Source organism: Bos grunniens, chromosome 16 (assembly GCF_055505025.1).
Source record: "Bos grunniens cultivar Pamir isolate PY7600 chromosome 16, Bosgru_T2T1.0, whole genome shotgun sequence".
NCBI lineage: Eukaryota > Metazoa > Chordata > Mammalia > Artiodactyla > Bovidae > Bos > Bos grunniens.
This window is the reverse complement of record NC_141180.1, coordinates 79,730,839-79,752,879: the sequence shown is the minus strand read 5'-3', so window position 1 is coordinate 79,752,879 and position 22,041 is coordinate 79,730,839. Positions and strand designations below refer to the sequence as shown.

The window sequence follows — 22,041 nt, the reverse complement described above, 5'->3', positions numbered from 1 at the left end:
GGTTCATCAGTATCATTTTTCCAGATTCTGCAATATATGTGTTAATATATGATATTTTTCTATTTCTGACTTCACTCTATCAATACTTTCTGATTAAATAATTGGTTGACTATGGCAATTACGGCACTAACAGCCCAGAGAGACAGCCAGAAGACAGCTGGTGCCCCCCATTTATAACTGTCTTTCTTGCTCCTGTACCTCTTCCTTTTCTCCCTACTTGTCTTGGGTTTCTCCTGTTCTGGTTCCTCCCCTGCCTGTACCAGAACTGCCAGTAGTACTTGTGGGTATTACTTAGTCCGAAGGGTAGCACTTGGTTAAAATACAGAGCTCTTCCAAAACCCACTCCCCGCCCTCCGGCTTACCTGTGAAAAGCTCAGGGGCCATATGGATTGGCGTCCCCACAATGCTGCCTGACATCATGGCCTCTGGCTTGCAGAATCCTAAGTCTGTGATCTTGGCACGGTTCTGCTTGTCCAACTGCCGACGAAGCAGGATGACAGTCACCCTATGCCTGGTCCTGCACACAGTGCTCAACTACATACCCAAGCTCAGAAGTAGGCATCTACCTCAGAGCAGCACTTCATCAGCTCTGCCTCCAGATCCACTCCCATTCCTTCTTTCCCTAAACCGTAAGCAACCTGGCGCAAGGACTGTCTTTTTCATCTTTGCGTCCCCGGCACATACATAGTGCCTGGCACGCATCAGGAGCTTAGCAAATCGTGGAAGAATGAGTAAGTGAAGGACATAAGGAAAGTATTTCAGTTCCTGATTATTCTCCTCTGACCTCCAGAACCCAGGGCAGAAAGTTGGTAAGTAAGAAGGCTGAGCTCCTTTGGTCAGCTGAGGGCTTTTCTGACACCCTCAAGTTTCCTTTCCTAAGGAAATCTATGTCTCAGAGGAATAAAGAAGCAACTGCATGTATATATAATGGAATATAACTTAGCCACAAAAAAGAACGAAATGATGCCATTTGCAGTGACATGGATGGACCTAAAGATTATCAAAAGAAGAGAAGTCAGTCAGACAGAGAGACAAATATATGATGCCACTTCTATGTGGGGTCTAAAAATGATACAAATGAACTTATTTACAAAACAGAAGCAGACTCACAGACATGGAAAACAACCTTATGGCTATCAAAGGGGAAAGGGGTGGCAGAGGGATAAACTAGGAGTTTTGGATTAGTAGACACAAACTATACATATAAAACAGACAATCAACAATGTTTATAGCACAGGGAACTATATTCCGTATCTTGTAATGGCATAGAATTGGTAAAAATATGATAAAAGAATACAGATATGTAGAACGGAATCACTTTGCTAATGCCAGAAACTAACACAACGTTATAAATCTTTATGTAACTGTAGCCGTGCTGTGCTCAGTCCTGTCCAGCTCTTTCTGACCCCATGGGCTGCAGCCCGCCAGGCTCCTCTGTCCATGGAATTTCCCAGGCAAGAATATTGGAGTGGGTTGCCATTTCCTTCTCCAGGGGATCTTCCCAACCCAGGGATCAAATCCACTCCTCTTGTGTCTCCTGCATTGGCAGGTGGATTCTTTACCACTGAGCTGCAAGGAAGCCCCGATAATGGCATTTTAATTATGTGGAAGAATGTCTTTTCCTTAGAGATACAAGCTGAAGTATTTGGGAGCAAAGTTTGTTTTAAATTAATTTAGCTGCTCCCGGCCTTGGCTGCGGCACTGGGAGCTTCCATCTGTGTTGTGGCATGCAGGGTCTTTAGTTGCAACTACGTGAATCTAGTTCCCTGACCAGGGATCGAACCTGGGCCTACTACATCGGGAGCACAGAGTCTTAGCCACGAATCACCAGGGAATTCCCTAGATGCAGACCTTTATCTGCAACTTACTCTCATATAGTTTAGTAAAAAAATGTGCATGCATATGCAGGTGAAGAGAGAGAGACAGAGACAGAGACAGCCTACACTGGGGGGGAGAACATGAATCTGGATGAGCAGTGTGTGGGTCTTCATCATACCACTTTTTTAGCTTCTCTGTAAGTTTAAATTTTCTCACGAGGGTTAGGAGAAAAAACCTTAAGCAATATAAGCTAGACCTATGATGCAATTCTTCCCTACGCTGCAAGTCCAAGATACCATCCATCTATTCTTCTGTGAACTGTTCTACTCTCACCCCAGTCTTTTCCTGTGAACAAATTTATATTTATATGTGAAAGTATTAGCCACTCAGTCATGTCCGACTCTTTGAGACCCTATGGACTGTAGCTAGCCAGGCTCCTCTGTCCGTGGAATTCTCCAGGCAAGAATACTGGAGTGGATAGCCATTCCCTCCTCTAGAGGGTCTTCCCGACCTAGGGCTCGTCTCCTAGACACGAGTCTCCTCCATTGCAGGCAGATTCTTTGCTATCTGAGCCGCTAGGGAAGCCCTGATGTATGTGTACCTCCTTCCAAAGGTCACTTACATGCAGAGACAGGGAGTTACCCTGGGGAAAGCAGCTCTTACGTACCAGCACATTTTTCAGTTTGACATCACGGTGGACAAGTCCCTGGCTGTGCAGGAAGCGGATTCCCTCCACAACATCTAGGGCTATCTGCAAACGGGTCTCCAGGGCCAGCCCAGCCTTGGGGAGACAAAAGGGTTTACGTGTCACCAAGAGGACGACTCCTCAACCCAACTCGCTTATACCAACTGAGAGTTCCTCTGTGAAGTACTGAGAGACTGTGCACACAAGGGCACACGAGCAGAGAAGTGGATGAGAACAAGGGAAGAGGAAGGCAGGCAGGAGAGGGAGACAAGGGAGAAGCAAGGAAAGGCAAGCTGCAAGGGCCAGAGCAAGCCTCCTGGAGGCAGCACTCAGGCAGCCGGACGAGCCCCAAAGGCGACCAGGAGAGCCACAACCAAACACCCGAAGGCATGAGCTCATCTCTAACCTGAATCAACTCTAGAACTGCCTTAGAGACTCAGGGTGAGTATTTCTAGGACTCTCAGGCAGATTTACTTCTGTTGCTTTGTAGGCCTGGTTGGTCCAGGTTTGGTTTTATGGATTCAAATGCCAAAGTCATTCATGTTACTTCTAGCAAAGTTCCAATTTAGGGTCTTCTGAATTCTGGAGAATGTTATACCACTTATCCAGAAGCCCATATATGGTTCTCTAACCCACTTATGGAAAAGCACCTCAAGGTGCTGAGCCTAACTCCCATGAAATGAAGAAGAAGCCAGTTGGAGAGTCCTTTTCTTCACTTTATTGATTTCTCTTGGCTCCTGTAAGCATTTCTGAAGATTCTTCTGTCTTACTTCTGAAAGCTTCCATATAAACTGGGAAAAGAGGCACCTGTCAGAAGAAACCTACCAGACACTCTGGGGTTAGCTTTTCTAGCTTGTGTAAAGGACAAACAAAAGAAACCTCCCTATCTCCCTGCTGGGGGCTGTTTTAGTTGAGGGGAACTCAGCATTCAACTGAGAACATTTTACCTTTGTTCAAAATCTTTTGCTTCTCACTGTCTACAAGAGGATTTGAATTTTATGGAATTCTTCACAGTTCTGGTCTTCTATAATTTGCTCCCAGCACTTCCTTGCATGTCGTTTCCCCTCTATTTCCCAAATGAGCCACCTGCTCCACACAGTCAGAGTGTCCTTCCCACGTCCTGGGCACTAGCCTATTTCTTCCCCTGGTATAACTTCTTCTTTCCAACATCTGCCCAAATTTTACCCACCAGGGTATTATCAAACTCAAATGCCACCTGTTCATGAAATGATCACTGACCAATTTTTTTTAAAGTCCTGGCCAAAATATATATATATATATTTTTTTTTCCAATTATATATATATATATGTTTTTTGATATCCTCTTATGTTGCTTAATACGAGGCCTTGTACAAAGTAACCACTAATAAATATTTGTTGACCAAAAAAACTGGTTTAATTCACAGAGAACAAAAAAAAGAAAGAATAGTAGCGTTATAGGAAGCTTTTCTGCTCCTCTGTGTAGTCTAGATTTTTACTATTACCACAATAGGTAAAAGTAGTGAATTGCAATATTCTAGATATAAAATGGGGCCAAAAAACAACTTCTGAGACATTTTTTAGGGTTTTGGAACTGAAGGTAATAAAGTTTGATTACTCCAAAAATGTCTTATGAGAGCTAGAGGCTCTGAATCAGGAAGAAGGGAGGAAAGGCCAGAAAGGAGCCCATGAACCTGGCTGCCAACTGGCCACCCCCTGTTGGCCCCTCACCTTCAGTCCCGTGTAGAGGTCCCGGTGCAGCCGCTCCATGATGAGCAGCACGGCAATGCTGGAGCCACCGCCGTAGCTGTAGTCGATGACGGAGCCGTGCAGATCCACCAAGCGCTCATGCTTTGGCAGAGACCTGGTGAGGAGCAGAGAGGCCTGGGCTAGAGCATCTAGGTGCTATCCTCGAGTAGCACGTCACCACGGGGGACCATGCTTAGTCCAGGCCCAGAGTAATGGCCCTCAGGACAGAGAGAGGGCAAAGAGAATGGCCTCTCTAACAAGGACAGAGAATTATGGAATCTGAAAGGGGACAGGCTTTGAGGACTAAGGAAGAAAGGCAAATATGAGGATGTGTCTAAGAATTAGGATGGGGGGAAAGGGCAGGGAAAGGAGTAAAGGCCTTGAAGAGAGCACATTTCTGGACCTGACCCTGAAATACTGGTCTACAACATTGTGAGACGTGGAATGGAGAGACAGGGCACACTGTATCTCTTGGTACAAAATTTATACGAGGTTTCTAGGTTCTTCTCTAGAAGAATTGCTCCCCACAAAGCTGACGGAGACCAGAACCTACCTCATGTAGTGGAACTCCAAAGCGAGGTCATTCCAGTGCTTCTCATCTGGAGGGACAACCGACTTGAGGGCACAAGGGAAGTGCCCCCCCCAGCTGTCACACAGGTACACCACGCCGTACTGGCCCCGGCCCAGTTCCTGCCCCAGTTTAGGTTTACCTGTAAGGCAAGAGATAAGGCAGCAAGGGTGTGAACGTGCTGGGCAACTGACTCTTGAGATTCAGACGCGGACCTGCCTGGAAGCAAGAAGTCATAACTATGCCAGGGGAAGAAATGTGGGTGTTTTGTAAAGTAGTAACCTAACTGCTTTAATTTAAATAAACTTCGGTTGTGTTATTGGAACTATATAAACAGCAGGACCAAGCAGACTTCATCAGAAACTCAAAAATAGTAGATGTTTAGACAGCTTTGCAAGCTTTAGACTGTGGCATTCTCCGAGGTTGGGTGTGAAGATATTAGATATCCAGAAGCCCCCTCCAATTTCCAGGAAAAAGTAAGGACTCACGATGCAGTAAGACATCCTGTAGAGAACGGCTTTCCAGCGAAAGGCGTGCCAGGCGGGGAGCATGATCTTTCCGAACCTTCAGCCATAGATCTTCAGTTTTCTCCAACCGGCCTGAGTGGCCAGCTTCCAGCTGGGACAGAAAAAGAAGAAAGAAATATGGCTTATCAGGTCCCCAGCTTTGGCTTCCTCACCTATTATAGGGATAACAGTATCTACCTCATGAGGGTAACTGTGAGAATTAAGTAAGATGCATGTAACGCAACTCAGGAGTTGGCAGGTACTGAGCACTCATTAAGTAGTAATTTTTTCCTCCTGGATGTATAATCACAACTACCCACCCTCCCCTCCACAAACATGTACACATATGCAACTGCACACACCCACACCACCCCCCACCCTCCAAAGGCACAAGCAAATGTCACATAATTGCAAACTACTATGAAAGTTGGGGGCTTCCCTGGTGGCTCAGACAGTAAAGAATCTGCCTGTGGTGCAGGAGACCTGGCTTTGATCCCTGGGTTGAGAAGATCCTCTGAAGGAGGGCATGGTAACCCACTCCAGTATTCTTGCCTGGAGAATCCCCATGGAGCCTGGCAGGCTGCAGTCCATGGGATTGCAAAGAGTCAGACGTGACTGAGTGACTAAGCACACACATGGAAGCTGAAATGCCATCCCTTTTTGTCACTCATTCCTAAAATACTATATAAACTCATGTAAAATTCCTACCCCTTGATTTTCATTCCTCTGAGTTTTCTCCATTCTCTCTAGAGTTAGAAAAACATCCACATGAAACATTTATTGATGAAACACCCTGTAACTTAGTATTATCCTCTAACACAACAGAAAGAAAATATACTGATGATTTTTTAAACAATTATATGGAGGGCAGTAGATAAAGCACTCCACAGCGGATGAGGCTCCTCTCTGCTTGATCCGGTTGCATTCCCTTTCCGACAGACTCACCTGCCGCAAGGAAGCTGCAAAGGCTTCGTGAGAACTGTTGAGCCGAGTCCTGAACTGGCTGCAAATGCTTTTGGCCAGCTTGGAGGCACTGAGGCTCTCGATGGCTTCCTGGGCCACCTTCCTCTTCCACTCCAGTGTGATGGCAGGTGGGCTCACCCAAGTGATGCGCTGGATGATCTGTCAGGACAGGGGTAGTGAGAGCACTGAGGGGTGGAGACCAGAACCGCTAGAACCCCTTCCTTGCTGGATTACCCATTCAGCAGGCCAGGATCTTAAGACAAGAGCTGTATGAGGTCCAACACTCCTCTCCAATTTCACCTACCTCAAAATCGGGGCTCAGTCCAACGGAAGGCATCAAAGAACACTAGGCTTGGAATGCATGTTCACGAATCCTCAATACATTACAGTCAGTACTGGGGGTGCCTGGTAAATCCCTTTCTAAAGTCAGCAAATAATTCAATATAAGAACCAGACTGAATACCAGAAAATAAATTCTATTCATGGTCTTTGGTAACAAAGCCTGGTTCTGAGAAAACACTTAGGTTGGGGAAAAGAACATGAAACAGCTAGAGAAGTAGAGCTTTATGGCTCCATAAAATATCACTTAGATACATCACTTCTAAGAGTTAAAGGGGACACTGTTAATAATTATTTCAGAACAGGCATAAATCAGAACTTCCCCAGGCAGGGAAATCAGGACAAACGGCCACCCATATTGACAGATATCAGTTTGTCTAGGACAGACATCCTAGACATTAGTTCCTGTTGGAGCGACCAAGATTCATTTGAGCCAATTAGGGGCTGAAAAATCTTTCCCTAAAAAACCTCTACCTGTTTGATTTGCTCCCACAGCATCCTTGTAACTGAGGACCCTGAGTGAAATGTGACTTCAACATGATAGGCAGCATTTAAGATCTGAAAAAAGAAGACACAATAAGAAAGTCAATATGCCCTGAGTAAAGTGGATAATTTAAAAATGCAACAAATGATATTTATTTCAAGAACATGGTCCAGTTTCAAGGTTGCCAAATCCACCCCTCAATGTATGTGCAGAGTCAAGGCAGGGCGATCATCTGTTTTGTGACCAGTGGGACCCCTCTACTTCATCTTCATCATCTTGCTCATCGGCTGAACTGCAACCTGACAGTTCACAAGCACCTCCCACAGACAGTGGTCATGAGACAGGAAAACAAAATTCAAACTGGACTGGCAAAAAGACTGAAAGGGAAATTCTTGGCTAACTTGACGCTGGGCTCGTGGGTGGATTCCGTTTCATGTGTTATCTGTGGCCAGCTCTTAACTACCCTCTGAGTACCTGTTTGAGATAATTACTGGTGATGTGAACTGAGACATCCTGAGACTTCTCCAGGCTCTGCAGACACCGTTCTAGGGTTCCAACGAAGCTCTCACGTAGGTAATCCACGGAGCTGATCAGCTTGTTAGCCACTGCTTGATTAAGCCGGGAAATGATGAGCTCCTGGATCTGTCGGATGCAGCATTTGATCTCTCTGGTGCCCACTGGTTCTCCATTCTCAGGGACAATGACATCTATGGAGGCACAGCAAAAAGCTAGTTGGTTGTGAGGGGAATGCGCAGGTACACTGAATAAAGTCGGACCCAAGGAGCTAGCATGCTGATGGCTACAAAACACACATGGCTGACTACCTCGGACTCTCAGCATGCGGGGCCATGCGATCCTCAACCATTTCAGGCATCTAAGAGTCCTGAAGGAGCACCTGTTGTACAGAATGAACCTCCTGATCCTGTCAGCTCTTATACCACATTTACAGAAGGGAAGGAACAACACTCACTGAGTGCAGGCTATCTGAAATGCACAGGAAGTATTTTACATATCTAATCTAATCTAACCCTAACAACACGTCAGAAGGGTATCACTGGTTATATTTGATACATCAGGGAAAAGCTCCAAAAAAAGAATAAACTGGGCACTGGGAGGGGATGCTGGAGTTAGGGAATAATATACCTAGCATTTGAACGCAAAGCTCATGAATTCCAAAGCCTCTAATCTTTGTAATATTTCACACTTCCGAGCAAATTAATGAGAAAAATCCAAGAGTCAACAATTCAATTCTAATCAATTACTAGAGAAATAAAAAGTAAAACTGGAATGCTGTCATTGCCTCAAGGATACAAATGTGCATCCTTGCATTGGAAGTGCAGAGTCTGAACGTCTGGACTGCCAGGGAAGTCCCCATGCTGAGGTTTTGAAGCTGGTTCCCAGGAAGATGGTAACATCAATAACTGGGAATAGATAAAGAAGAAGTAAGTGTGGAAATTGTGAGCATGAGCTCAGGAATCAGACTGTCTAGATTCAAGTTCTGCCTCTACTACTTAGTATCTGTGTGACCTTGAGCAAATTACTGAAGCTATCTGAGCCTTGTTGCTGCTGCTAAGTCGCTTCAGTCATGTCCAACTCTGTGAGACCCCAGAGACGGCAGCCCACCAGGCTCCCCCGTCCCTGGGATTCTCCAGGCAAGAACACTGGAGTGGGTTGCCATTTCCTTCTCCAATGCGTGAAAGTGAAAGGTGAAAGTGAAGTTGCTCAGTTGTGTCCGACTCCTAGCAACCCCACGGACTGCAGCCCACCAGGCTCCTCCATCCATGGGATTTTCCAGGCAAGAGTACTGGAGTGGGTTGCCATTGCCTTCTCCGATCTGAGCCTTAGAAAATGGTAATAAGTAGAACCCACCTATGGAGGCTGTTCTACTACATTAAGAACTATGGATGGAAGTTCATGACATTGTACAGGAGGCAGTGATCAAGACCATCTCCAAGAAAAAGAAATGCAAAAGGCAAAATGGTTGTCTGAGGAGGCCTTACAAATATCTGAGAAAAGAAAAGAAAAGAAGCAAAGGCAAAGGAGAAAAGGAAAGATATACCTACCCATCTGAATGCAGAGTTCCAAAAACAGCAAGGAGAGATAAGAAAGCCTTCCTCAGTGATCAATGAAAAGAAATGAGGAAAACAACAGAATGGGAAAGACTAGAGATCTCTTTAAGAAAATCAGAGCTACCAAAGGAACCTCTCATACAAAGATGGGCACAATAAAGGACAGAAATGGTATGGACCTAATAGAAGCAGAAGATATTAAGAAGAGGTGGCAAGAATAGACAGAAGAACTATTCAAAAAAGTTCTTCATGACCCAGATAATCACGATGGTGTGATCACTCACCTAGAGCCAGACATCCTGGAGTGCAAAATCAAGGCCTTAGGAAGCATCACTATGAACAAAGCTAGTGGAGGTGATGGAATTCCAGTTGAGCTACTTCAAGTCCGAAAAGATGGTGCTGTTAAAGTGCTGCACTCAATATGCCAGCAAATTTGGAAAACTCAGCAGTGGCCACAGGACTATAAAAGGTCAATTTTCATTCCAGTCCCAAAGAAAGGCAATGCCAAAGAATGTTCAAACTACCATACAATTGCACTCATCTCACACGCTAGCAAAGCAATGCTCAAAATTCTCCAAGCCAGGCTTCAACAGTACATGAACTGAGAACTTCCAGATGTTCAAGCTGGATTTAAAAAGGCAGAGGAACCAGAGATCTAATTGCCAACATCCTTTGGATCACAGAATAAGCAAGAGAGTTCCAGAAAAACATCTACTTCTGCTTTATTGATTATGCCAAAGCCTGTGACTGTGTGGATCACAACACACTGGAAAATTCTGAAAGAGATGGGAATACCAGACCACCTGACCTGCCTCCCGAGAAATCTGTATACAGGTCAAGAAGCAACAGTTAGAACTGGACATGGAACAACAGACTGGTTTCAAATTGGGAAAGGAGTACATCAAGGCTGTATACTGTCACCCTATTTATTTAACTTATATGCAGGGTACATCATGAGAAACACCAGGCTGGATGAAGCACAAGCTGGAATCAAGACTGCCGGGAGAATATCAATAACCTCAGATATGCAGATGATATCACCCTTATGACAGGAAGTAAAGAGAAACTAAAGAGCCTCTTGATGAAAGTGAAAGAGGAGAGTGAAAAAGCTGGCTTAAAACTCAACATCCAAAAAACTAAGATCATGGCATCCAGTCCCATCACTTCATGGCAAATAGATGGGGAAACAGTGACAGACTTTATTTTCTTGGGCTCCAAAATCACTGCAGATGGTGACTGGAGCCATGAAATTAAAAGACGCTTGCTCCTTGGAAAAAAAGCTATGATCTATCTAGACAGCATATTAAAAAGCAGAGACATTACTGTGTCGGCAAAGGTCCGTCTAGTCAAAGCTATGGTTTTTTTTCAGTAGTCATGTATGGATGTGAGTTGGACTATAAAGAAAGCTTAGCATCAAAGAATTGATGCTTTTGAACTGTGGTGTTGGAGAAGATTCTTGAGAGTCCCTTGGACTGCAAGGAGATCCAACTAGTCAATCCTAAAGGAGATCAGTCCTGAATATTCATTGGAAGGACTAATGCTGAAGTTGAAGCTCCAATATATTGACTACTTGATGTGAAGAGCTGACTCACTGGAAATGACCCTGATGCTGGGAAAGACTGAAGGCAGGAGGAGAGGGGATGGCAGAGGATGAGATGGGTGGATGGCATCACTGACTCAATGGACACGAGTTTGAGAAAGCTCCGGGAGTTGGTGCTGGACAGGGAGGCCTGGTGTGCTGTAGTCCACGGGGTTGCAAAGAGTTGGACGTGACTGAGCGACTGAACTGAACTGAGAGCTAATGTTCACACAGGAGTCACTATACAAAGTCAGTAGCACCCAGACCTCAGATACCAAAAGACCTGACTCAGCATTTGGCCCAGTTTTGTTAACAGTCACTCATGAAGTATAGGAATGCCAGAAAAGCTAAAACCGCTACTTTGGGAAATCCTTCTGAGTTACGTCTCAGGAGCACCCTGAAAAGAAAATGAGACCATGACACACAAAAAAGAACCAACAAAGCAGCATGGGCCATGACAAAGGAGTCAGGATTAAAGCATGACTCTGACATTCTTCAAGCAGCTCTTCTCCAGTCTTAAAAAGGCAAGGGGATACAAATAGGAACTGGAGACTAAAGAGCAGTATTGGGATGAATTTATCAAATAGGAAGGAATGATGGCAGACTTTTCCAAGAAGGCCTCTCAGAAGAAGAGAGGCCAACTTCGCTCAATGATTTCAGGTAGGCTGCTGCTAATGAGCCCCATCGGGGTAGGTACCTTTGGGCTTCAGAATTGACGTACTCTACGCCACCTGGAAAGGGTTCGAGGATGCCCCAGTTCCTGCACCCTACCAAGCTCTAAGACCCACCTTTGAACTCCATGTTGGCAGCATCATCCAGAAGTTCCTCCTTCATGGTGTTAAGAGTCTCAACGATCATGTCCTTCATTTCCTCTTGCTTCCGGTTGGCAATATTCATCAATGATTCGTACAGCTCATTCTCCTTTTTTCGAGTGTATTCCAGACGTTTGGGCGTAATCTGCAGGTCCCGCTGCATGTCAAAAGCCTGGTTAATGAAGATGTCGAGGCAGCGGCAGTGCACCAGGTTCAGGGTCTTGGCTGCGTCCACCAGGCGAGTCTGCAGCACCTGGTGAGAAAACGTGTTCAAGTGTCTCAGCTTCTCACTTTGCTCCACCAACATGCTCTGAGCTTTGGTGTCCTGGCCGGGGGCCCCACAGTTACAGTGGCTGCTACTCAGATAGCCCAGGTCAGTCAGCTGTCGATGAAGTGGCGATCTTTCACTCTCCATTCTTTCAGGGAAGGAGTCAATTATCTCCGAGCCCAGCTTCGGCACTTTGAAAAAGAATATGGGAAAGGAGAAATACTTTCGGATTTCCTGAAGCTCTTGCTCATCCCTCTCAGAGAGTTCATCTTTGTGGAGCGCATAGGTTATCACAGGCAAGAAATCATTCACCAAGTCACTCAGAACATCCACTGTGGGCCGGAGGCCTTGGCACGGTGCTACCACAATGTCCACTTCCTGGAAGGGGAAGGGGGTCATATCAGCACTTCAGGGTCAGAACCAGTCCTTGCCTCCCCAGAGTCCCACACTGAGACCAAAATCCAGACCTATGATGGGGCAACTGGGCTTCAGTATATGCCCTAATCACTTGTCCCCCTCCTTCCTCGGTTAGCAACACTCCCTGGTGCCACCTAAGCAGGCAGGCACTCATCAAGAGAGAGTGAAAAAACAAGTAAGTAGGAAGGATGGCAGTCCTTTCAGCCATTTAGATTAAAAAAAGAACCTGGAATCCCTTTTGTTGCTTTGGAAACTCCCGCTGATTCCCTCTGTGAAGAACTCTTAGACTGGGAGTGGATCTGCCTGGAACATTCCTCCCCCTCTTTCTAACCTGACTCATCCTCAACTTTCTAACTCCCATGCATCCTTTAAATCTCAGTGTATACACTGTGTCATACCCTTCTGGAGTCTCTCCTAATAGGAAATCCCTATTAGGGGAGCACTCGCTACTTCTGCTTCTCTTAATGGTCAATACACTTATATACTTATAATTTACTTATTTAAAAACAAGTTGTTTTTTTCCCAATTAGCCCATAAACTCTTCCGAGAGAGGGAACATGTCTATCTTTTTCACTCCTGTAAGTCCAGTGCCTGGTACAGAGTAAGTCCTTAACACTGTTGAATCAATCAATCAAGCAGCAAACTAAAGGTTAGATGTGTCAAACATTACCATCCTATCTTAAGAGTTGGCAAACATCCCACGGTCTCAGCCATCTAGGTCTCAGGAATACCTTTATGCTCATGATCAGTTGGTCCGGCAGAGACTAAGGTCTGCCTACCCAATATTTAACTTCTGCATCATTGGGAAGGCAATGTCTTTCATAGACGGGGCAGCCAATAATAGGTAGGACAACAGAAAGCTCTTCAAAGGGTTGAATCTGCTAGCAAGTACACCCTTTGGCCCTGCCCTTCTTGCCTGGAGCACAGGTGTGACAGACAGAGCAGCAGTGGTCACCCTACAGTCCCTAGGCAATCCTGAGAGTAGAAGCCAGCCTGAGGATGAGGAAGCAAAAAGAAATCGGGAGCTTGGATCTCTGATGACTACAGAGCTGCCACACCAGCTCTCAACTGCCTAGCTTTGGACTTATATAAGGGAAAAATATATTAACCTCTGTCTTGCTTAAGCAAACCCCTATTTTTCTGATTGTTAACTATGTTTGAAGCCAATCATCACTGATACACCCAACTCCTAAACAGGTCATTTCCCTAGCTAGTAGTTTCTGCTTATCATTCTACTTCTTCACTAAGGATCTCGACTCACTTAAGAGCATACATTTCCATCCATATGGGAATATGGAGGGAAATAAATTTTGCTCCTCTAAACCTCTGAAACTGCCTACTTTGCCTGGCACTCCAGACCTAAGCACTGATCTAGAGACTCGTGCCCATATTACCACTGCAGGCACACCAACCCTGAAGTCTGCAGACTCAAAATCAATCCTTTGCAGAATTCTAAAATGTTTTAAAGAGTTTTCCTTTTTAATCTCCTTCTCCAGACAATGGAGAAAGGGCTGGGAAATGCCAGCTTATTGCTTCTTGTACTATGTGTAAGTGTGTGTGTGTGTGTGTGTGTACGTGTGCCTGTACTAAAGAACAGAGAGTGAGAGACAGCAAGCTCTTACTTCCACCAAAGCACAAAGGTCTCACCTTCTTCCTCAACAAAGAATTCATAAATTTTATTCTCAGGTAGGCCACAGAGCTTTCATTTGGCGGGCCACTTTGAACTCCCTAAAACTAAAAGTGCTTTTAGCATCTCATCATTTGTAATTTGAGCAAACACTGTATAAATCTACTAGCTTTCTAGCCAAGCCTAGGCCAAGAAGAAATCTGCGATTCACCTGTGCCTCAAACTGCATGGAATGTTTTCTGATTGGAAGACTAATCTGACACTCACTCTGCTACTTGAAACAAGCCACCTCTCACTGCCCTGAGTCACAGTGCTGGAGTATGAATCGTTTCATGAGGCACATTCAAAAAAGAGGGTACATAAGGACATTTAAGGTCCACAGTATAGCATGCAATCGCTTAAATGCAACATTCTAATTACATATAGTAATTACAGACTAGAAGAGAATTTCAAGAAATGAAAAGTTATAACAAGATAATTATAGGTGACAGTGGCTTTTAAAAATTTTTTTAAATGGCTTCTGTCTTAAATATATCTTTTTAAAGATATAAATGAATCAAACTTATTAGAGAAATATTAAGAGAAAAAAGTCTAAATATTTAAACCGAAGTAAGTATTGTTTAGAAAGTTTTCAGGAAGAATTTTGCTGCTTGTTTATTTGATGGATTTTCTTAAAATTTTGAAGTGAATTTCCAGGTTTTTCTCAAAGGACCATTTTAAGTGTGCAACAGAACCGTCAGCCAAAGCCGCCAAGTCCACTTGTAGAACCAATATCCTTTGTAAAGGAGAGCTGACTTTATTTGCTCACAAATGCAAATTCATTTTTGAAAAAAAAAAACAAACAAACAGGATTCAGTGGATAGAGAAGATGTGGTATATATATGTACACACACACACACACCCCCACCCCCTACCTATACTTCCCTGGTGGTCCAGATGGTAAGAAAATCTGATCCATGGGACTGGAAGACCCCCTGGAGAAGGGAATGGCTACCTACTCCAGTATTCTTGCCCGGAGAATGACATGGATGGAGGAACCTGGTGGGCTACAGTTTATGGGGTCACAAAGTGTCAGATGACTAAGCAACTAACATTTTCATCTATAACACACACACGCACACATACACATACAGTGGACTCCTCCTCAGCCATAAGAAGAATGAAATCTGGCATCCGCAGCAACGTGGATGGACCTGGAGGGCACTGTGCCAAGTGAAACGGACACAGAAAGACAAACACTGTACGATCTCACGTACATGTGGAATCCAAGAAATAAACCAAGCTAGTGATTGTAACGAAAAGGAAACACACAGGTACAGAGAAAAAACTAGTGGTTACCAGTGCGGACAAGGAAGGAGAGATGGGAAAGATCGGGGTAGGGGATTATGAGGCACAAACTGCTGTGCATAAAATAAATAAGCTTCAGGGAATATAGCCCGTATTTTATAAATAACTATAAATGGAATATAACCTTTAAGAATTGTGAACCACTACGTTTTCTACCTGTAACTTATATAATACTATACGTCAGCTATACATCAAGCTTTAACAATCCCCCTAAAATGAACTCTGATGGTAGATACTGCCTGGTGCATTGGCACCTAGAAAGAAGGTATCTACTCCTAAATATATCTTGTACAAACAAAAACATATAGAAAACAAGTACTGTGCTCTCTCTTCTCCATTCCCCAGTTAATTAATTTGTGTAGCAGGTCTCACTGTTCTGACTATCTTGACTGTTGGAAGACAGGCAAAAAGAGCTGCTGCTGAGACCCTGGCAGCAGTACAAACTAGACTGGAATGTGATACATGATTCTGCAATACTCACGGCAAAGAGATGACTCATGCCTGACGGTTATAAACAAAAAGGGAAGCCACACTGTCTCCTGGAGACAGGGAGTGAAAAAAATTCAAGAGAGGATGAGCCCTGTTCTTGGCCCATATATTACGGCCACCTGAGAGGGAAGACTGACCTCAGACTATTTCATGGAAGACTGTACTCCTTCCTGGCACTTAGAACAGTGTTTGCACTTACTGAGCATTCAATAAATAAATGTGTAATTACTGGATGAATGAATGATGCCTTTACTATTTGCTCAAAACCATTTTCAATCATCATATGTAAAACTGTCTATTTTTTAACCCATATCTCACACCTTTATCTGGAACTGCTGTTTGCGTCTACTCTAAGAATGAAGCAGTGAGGAAGCATTTTGCTCTGAAATCAGTCAAGGAAGAAGAATCCAAGGAATCAGAAGAATATGCCATAATTCCCATTTTGAGTCGCAGAAAATTCCTAAAGAGATGTCTCTTGTATAATATATCTGCACAAATCTGTGGAATCTACAGAAGCCAATATATTACCATCAATTCTCTTGGCAAGACTAAGAGAATATAATAAAAAAGCAAACTGCTACTCTGCAAACACCAGGATTTTCCTCTTTGGTGTTTTAATATAAAATTACACTATCATAAGTGCCAAGAAGAAATGGTTCAGTCACTGAAGCCTGACCACTTCCTAAGAATACTGGCTCTGACTGGTGAGGACTCTTACTCTATGGCTCACAGTACATTACACCCTCAGCGATAGCTAAGGATGGTCGTCTTAACCAACAGTTCAAACAGAAGACGATCATACACTCAGATAGGTCATGAGTGTCTTTGCCTACAGCTCTGCAACCTCATTCCATCACACAGAAAAGCAGCACATAACTAGGTCCTACCCCTTGCATAACAACGGACACATCCCAGACGCCAGTCCCTGTCTCCATATTCTATCAACCATCACCATCAATTCTCCTCCCATGCCCACTATCACAGAACAATAGGAGGTTTTCCCCATTTTACTCAGGGTTGATTCTTCCTCATTTGTGTACAGTTCTCTGAAATCACTACCCCTCTTAAACATCAATTATACAGTAAGGCAAATACACCCCTCCATGGTGTTGCAGAGAGTCACACCACTGAGCACACACAGTCCATGCATACCCCTCTCCCTGTTACACTGCAGAAAATACCCTGACTCTTGATCTGAACACTCTCCAGTGGGGAGCTGTGACTAAGCTGCTTTCTAGAATATAATAGGCCACAAGCAGCTGTGCCAACCCAGGGCTTCACCCTAGTAGTCCACATAAAATGGATACTAGCTCATCTCCCTAGTCAGTAAAAGTAGGGAGTGGTAACTTACAGATCAGAACAAGACTTGAGAAAAACCATAATCCCAACCAAAGCCCTCAACTAGCCACAGAAAGCATGAGACCATCATGCTAAAAGCCGAAGTGTGTTTATGATCCCAAACACATTAAAGCAAAGGCTTTAGATCTGCATCTCAACTCACAAGCATGAAGCCCTCCAGGATCAAAACTATCTGATTTCATATTGTGATGAATCAGATAACACACAAGTTGACAAGAAGGTACTGAATAGCCTCCTACTGTGTGGATATTCAAACATCCAGGTGTCCACAGATACAAAATTAGGAATGTGAATTCTCTCACCATTTACTAGACTCATCAAGAAAGACAACAGAAGAATGGAGAAGAAAGAAATGTCTGAAGAAAGTTAAAAGTTACCTTTTAACTTTATAACTTTAACTTCTGTATTTTTTTTTTTACCTTTATAACATCTCTCTCTCCTTTCATTTTATTACAAAAGTACTTCATAATAATTATGAAGAACTTTGCTTCTGAATGGAGCACAATAATAAGTCTAAGTAAGTCGGAACCAGAAGGACTTAAGTCTCACAATGGAAGGAGTTCCAGTATGGATGGCTGTCAGGGAACAGATGGGTGGCTGAGAGAGGACGAAGTCCTCCTCTCAATTCATTCAAAGGGAGGCTTACTATGGGCCAGACACTGTGCTAGATGCTTTACACCTAGCCTCTCATTTAAGCCTCATACCAGCCCTAAAACACACGGATTATTACTTCTGTTTTACAAATGGGGGATGCCCTAGGACCACAGTCACACAGTTAAGTAACCAAGCCAGGATGTAAATCCAGGCTCACCTGACTACAAAGACCGTGTATAAACAGTGACTGAGGTCCACTGTGTCAGGAATTGTCTGGCCTGGTGTTAGAGAAGTTCTGAGAGAAGAATAAAGGATGGACAAGATCATTTCAGGGACTCTAACAGTCCTAGCTTTCTGTGTTAAAAGTATATGTTGGCAACAAGTAAAAAGCCCTGCTCTGCTCAAAAAAGGATGATTAAGACCATAATCTCTGCCAGATTTTCTCCCAAAGAGCTAACCTTGGAAGGCCAAAAGTGAACAAGTGGTGGTGAATTGAGAAAATAGCCCTTTAAGCTAGTCTTTTTAAGAGGGATCAAGGCTACTACAGCGAGCATGGGATTTTAAAAAGAATCGTGCCTTTAAAGCATACATATCCTTAATAGGTAAATTAACCTATAGTAAGTTATTACCAGGTTTGTTAGCAAAGAGCAATGTATTGGTTATATTTCACTACATATGTTAGTGTGTGTTAGGGGAAGGCAGAGAGATGCTGAATTCAAAGAACATAGAATTACTGCCTAGAAGGAACTTATATTCAGCATTTGCCTGAACTTCCCAAATCCTTTTTTAACACATTACTTTTAGTTCCCTTTTCTTTTTGCCCCATAAAATAATGGTTTCTTTATTTTAATATATATTTTTAGAATACCATTCTTTATTTCTCTTATACATATTACTCCAACCTTGTTATTTTTCCCTTGGAAATGGCCATCTTTGACCTAATTCCATATACTCTCTTTTCCAAAAGTATCCGCTTACTGTCAGATAAAAGACTATCACCCAAATTTCTTTCATAAGGTTTACCTTTCAATCGAGATACATTCCAGAGAAGACATAGCATCTAACTTAAAAGTAAGCAACACTTAACAAATTTATTTTCATAAGGCACCAAAACAAATGCCAAAAATTAAACAAAACTTGAAAGAAGACAGTCTTTTAGCAACAATGTTTAATGAATTTGGGGGTTTAAATTTTGCATAAACTTGTCATTTTTACTTTGATTTGGGGTTGTGAAAGTATTAACTGCTGAGAAATTAAAAAAAAAAAAAAACAGTGTCTGTATGGACAGAACAGAGAGCTTAGAAACAGACCCACACACCTATGGTCAATTAATCTCCAACAAAGGAAGCAAGATACACAATGGAGAAAGACTGTCTCTTCAGCAAAGTAGTGTCCGGAAAGCTCATGAGTCAGAATCCCAAGGCAATAGAAATAAAAGCAAAAATAAACAAATGGGGCCTAATCAAACCTATAAGCTTTTCCACAGCAAAATGAAAAGAATAATCAATATGAATAATCAATAATCAAAATGAAAAGACAATATACAGACTGAGAGACAGTATTTGCAAATGATGTGACTGACAAGGGTTTAATTTCCAAAATACACATATAGCTCACATAACTCAATAACCAAAAACACAAACGACCCAATCAAAAAATGAGAAGACGTAAATACAGGTTTCTCCAAAGAAGAGATATAGATGGCCAATAGACATGTGAAAAGATGCTCAACGTCGCTAATTATTATAGAAGTGCAAATCAAAACTATAAGGAGATGACAGAGGAACGGATAAAGAAGATATGGTACACTTATACAGTGGAGTATCACTCAGCCATAAGAAAGAACAAAACGTTACCATCTGCAGCGACACGGATGGACCTAGAGGTTGTCATACTGAGTGAAAAAGTCAGGTAGGGAAAAACAAGTATCATATATATTGCTTATGTGTGGAATCTAAACAAAAATGGTACAAATAAACGTATTTACAGAACAGAAATGGAGTCACAGATGTAGAAAACAAATTTAGGATTACCAGAGAGGAAAAGAGGGGGAGGGATAAACTGAGGGACTGCGACTGACACGCACACTACTGTATGTGAGAGAGGGCTAATAAGGACCTACTATCACGCGTTACAGCACTCTGTCAGGACCTATGTGGGAAAAGAATCTAAAGAAGAATGGTTATACGTGTAACTGATTCACTTTGCTGTACTCCGAAACTAACACAACACTGTACATCACCTATACGCCAATACAATTTTTTAAAAAATAGATCACAACAGCAGAATACAACTACAGTGAGGTACCATCGCACACCAGTCAGAAGGGCCAGCATTAAAAACTACAAATAACAAATGGTGAAGAGGGTGTGCAGAAGCCTCCTACACTCTTGGTAGGAATGTAAATTAGTATAGCCACTATGGAGAACAGTATGGAAGTTCCTTAAAAAACCAAAAATAGAGTTGCCCTATGATTCAGCAGTCCCACTGCTGGGCATATGTCCAGAGAAAACTCTGATTTGAAAAGACACAGGCACCCTAATGTTCACAGTAGCACTATTTACAATAGCCAAGACACGGGAGCAACCCAAGCGTCCATCCACAGAGGAATGGATAAAGATGCAGTGCATATACACAACGTCCACTTCTCCTCAGCCATAAAGAAGAATGGAATAGTGCCGTTGGCAGCGACATGGATGGAGCTACAGAGCATCACACCAAGTGAAAGAAACCAGAAAGATAAATGCCTTATGATGTCACTTATATGTGGAATCTAAGATATGATACAGATAAACTTATTTATGAAACACAAACAGATTCACAGATAAAGAAAACAAACTTCTGGTCACCAAAGAGGAAAGTGGGTGAGGAGGAATAAACTAAGTGAGAGTTTGGGATTAGCAGACACAAACTACTATATGTAAAACAGAGAAACAAGAGGCTTCTACCGTATAGCACCGAGAACTACATTCAACATCCTGCAGAAAACCATAATGGAAAAGACTTTGAAAAAGAACATATATACAGACAGACACATACAAACATACACATAAGACTGAATCACTTTGCTGTACAACACTGTAAATCAACTAAAAAATTATATACCAAATAAAAAGCTTTTAATTTTTAAAGATTAAAAAGTAAAAATATCAATGTCACTATGAAATGACAAATAGATTACTTCCATTTATGGTTACTGAGGGTTATAAAGAGAAAATTTAACTATTTCAACTCATTAGAGTTCAAAGTAGCAAAGAAAAAAAATAAGTTTATTTGCAAGTCATTAGACCTTTCTTGGAAACATCAGTGTACTTCAGTTCCCTGAAGTACCCCTTCCCAGACATCACCAGGAGCCAGGCACCAGGACGCGTGACAGCCCCGCGGCCACGTGACAGTGTGTTTTTCCGCGGGGCCAGGACACCCGGCAGGGACACACGGGCGACTGGTGAGAGCGGAGCGCTGAGGGCTGCGCAACGGCCGTCAGAGGTAAGATGCCGCCGCTGGGCTGCAGGAATCCCATCTCAGGCCGAGGAAGCGTAACCACCTCCGTTTCCTTTTATTCCTTCATAGGGAATAACATATCTAGACTCACATACGTCAGACTGAGGCAATTCTAAGGCAGACGACTGTGTGCCGCTGGACTTGTAAATGGAACAAAAAAGAGAAGGAGCTGAGATATACACCAGAAAGAGGGCGAAGGTTAGGATGGGAAGGATGTACATGAAGACAAAACTAGTGAACATGGAGAAGGGTGAAATGTACTGCCAACTGGAAAATGACCATGTTTTGACACTAAATGAGGTTTCAGGAACTAATGGTTTGACAGTATTCCTCTATTATTGAATTATGAACTGAGAATCTCAGGGGACCCAGAGCTAAAAAACTGGGAATACTGTAGTATTCCATGTGGGTACCATGTGGTATGGGGTCCATGTGAGTTGCCCTACTCTGAAACAAATTGAAAATGGCTAATTTATGAGGACTTTAAAGTAACATATTAGAAGAATGACCATTGTGTAAGAGAGTAAGGGGAAATTCTGCTTTAGTAATTTGACAGTTAAAAATGAACATCACATTTCCCCTAATTCAATCTTGGTTTCCTTTAGCTAAACGTTTCCTTTCTTTACGACCCCTTTTAGGAACCAAATTGAAGGGCTGTTTAGAGCTAATTCTCTAGTTCTAAATATAACTGGAGCTAAAAAAAAGATCTTTCTCACTGGCAAGAAAAATCTTCAAGGTAGCTTAGGAAATGCTCCCAGCAGTAAGCCAATGGAGACAGGAGTCTGACGACAGTGGCAGAGCAGAGCCTGAGGCTGCAGAGGCTAAGGCCCCTCTGAGGCTCACCATCAGGGGGTTCTAAAGTTAGAAATGTGGGGGTCCGTGGCTGTT

The 22,041-nt window shown here is 43.1% G+C and overlaps 1 protein-coding gene across 7 annotated transcripts in view; it reads right to left on the bottom strand.

Annotated features, from left to right (window-relative positions):
* Nucleotides 1-22,041, bottom strand: part of DSTYK (dual serine/threonine and tyrosine protein kinase) — a 52,360-nt gene that overhangs the window by 4,317 nt on the left and 26,002 nt on the right. For 4 of the 7 annotated variants that reach the window (XM_086345632.1, XM_086345637.1, XM_086345634.1 and 1 more), the window contains 9 exons: nt 11,528-12,197; nt 7,566-7,798; nt 7,082-7,165; nt 6,251-6,427; nt 5,288-5,417; nt 4,785-4,941; nt 4,214-4,346; nt 2,486-2,599; nt 363-477 (listed from right to left, as the gene is read on the bottom strand). In XM_086345632.1, the coding sequence (XP_086201758.1) occupies nt 363-477; nt 2,486-2,599; nt 4,214-4,346; nt 4,785-4,941; nt 5,288-5,417; nt 6,251-6,427; nt 7,082-7,165; nt 7,566-7,798; nt 11,528-12,197 (1,813 nt within the window). Of the gene's footprint in view, nt 1-362; nt 478-2,485; nt 2,600-4,213; nt 4,347-4,784; nt 4,942-5,287; nt 5,418-6,250; nt 6,428-6,502; nt 6,689-7,081; nt 7,166-7,565; nt 7,799-11,527; nt 12,198-22,041 lie in introns of those variants that run through there. The other 3 variants (XM_086345635.1, XM_086345636.1, XM_086345638.1) reach the window with 2 other exon arrangements.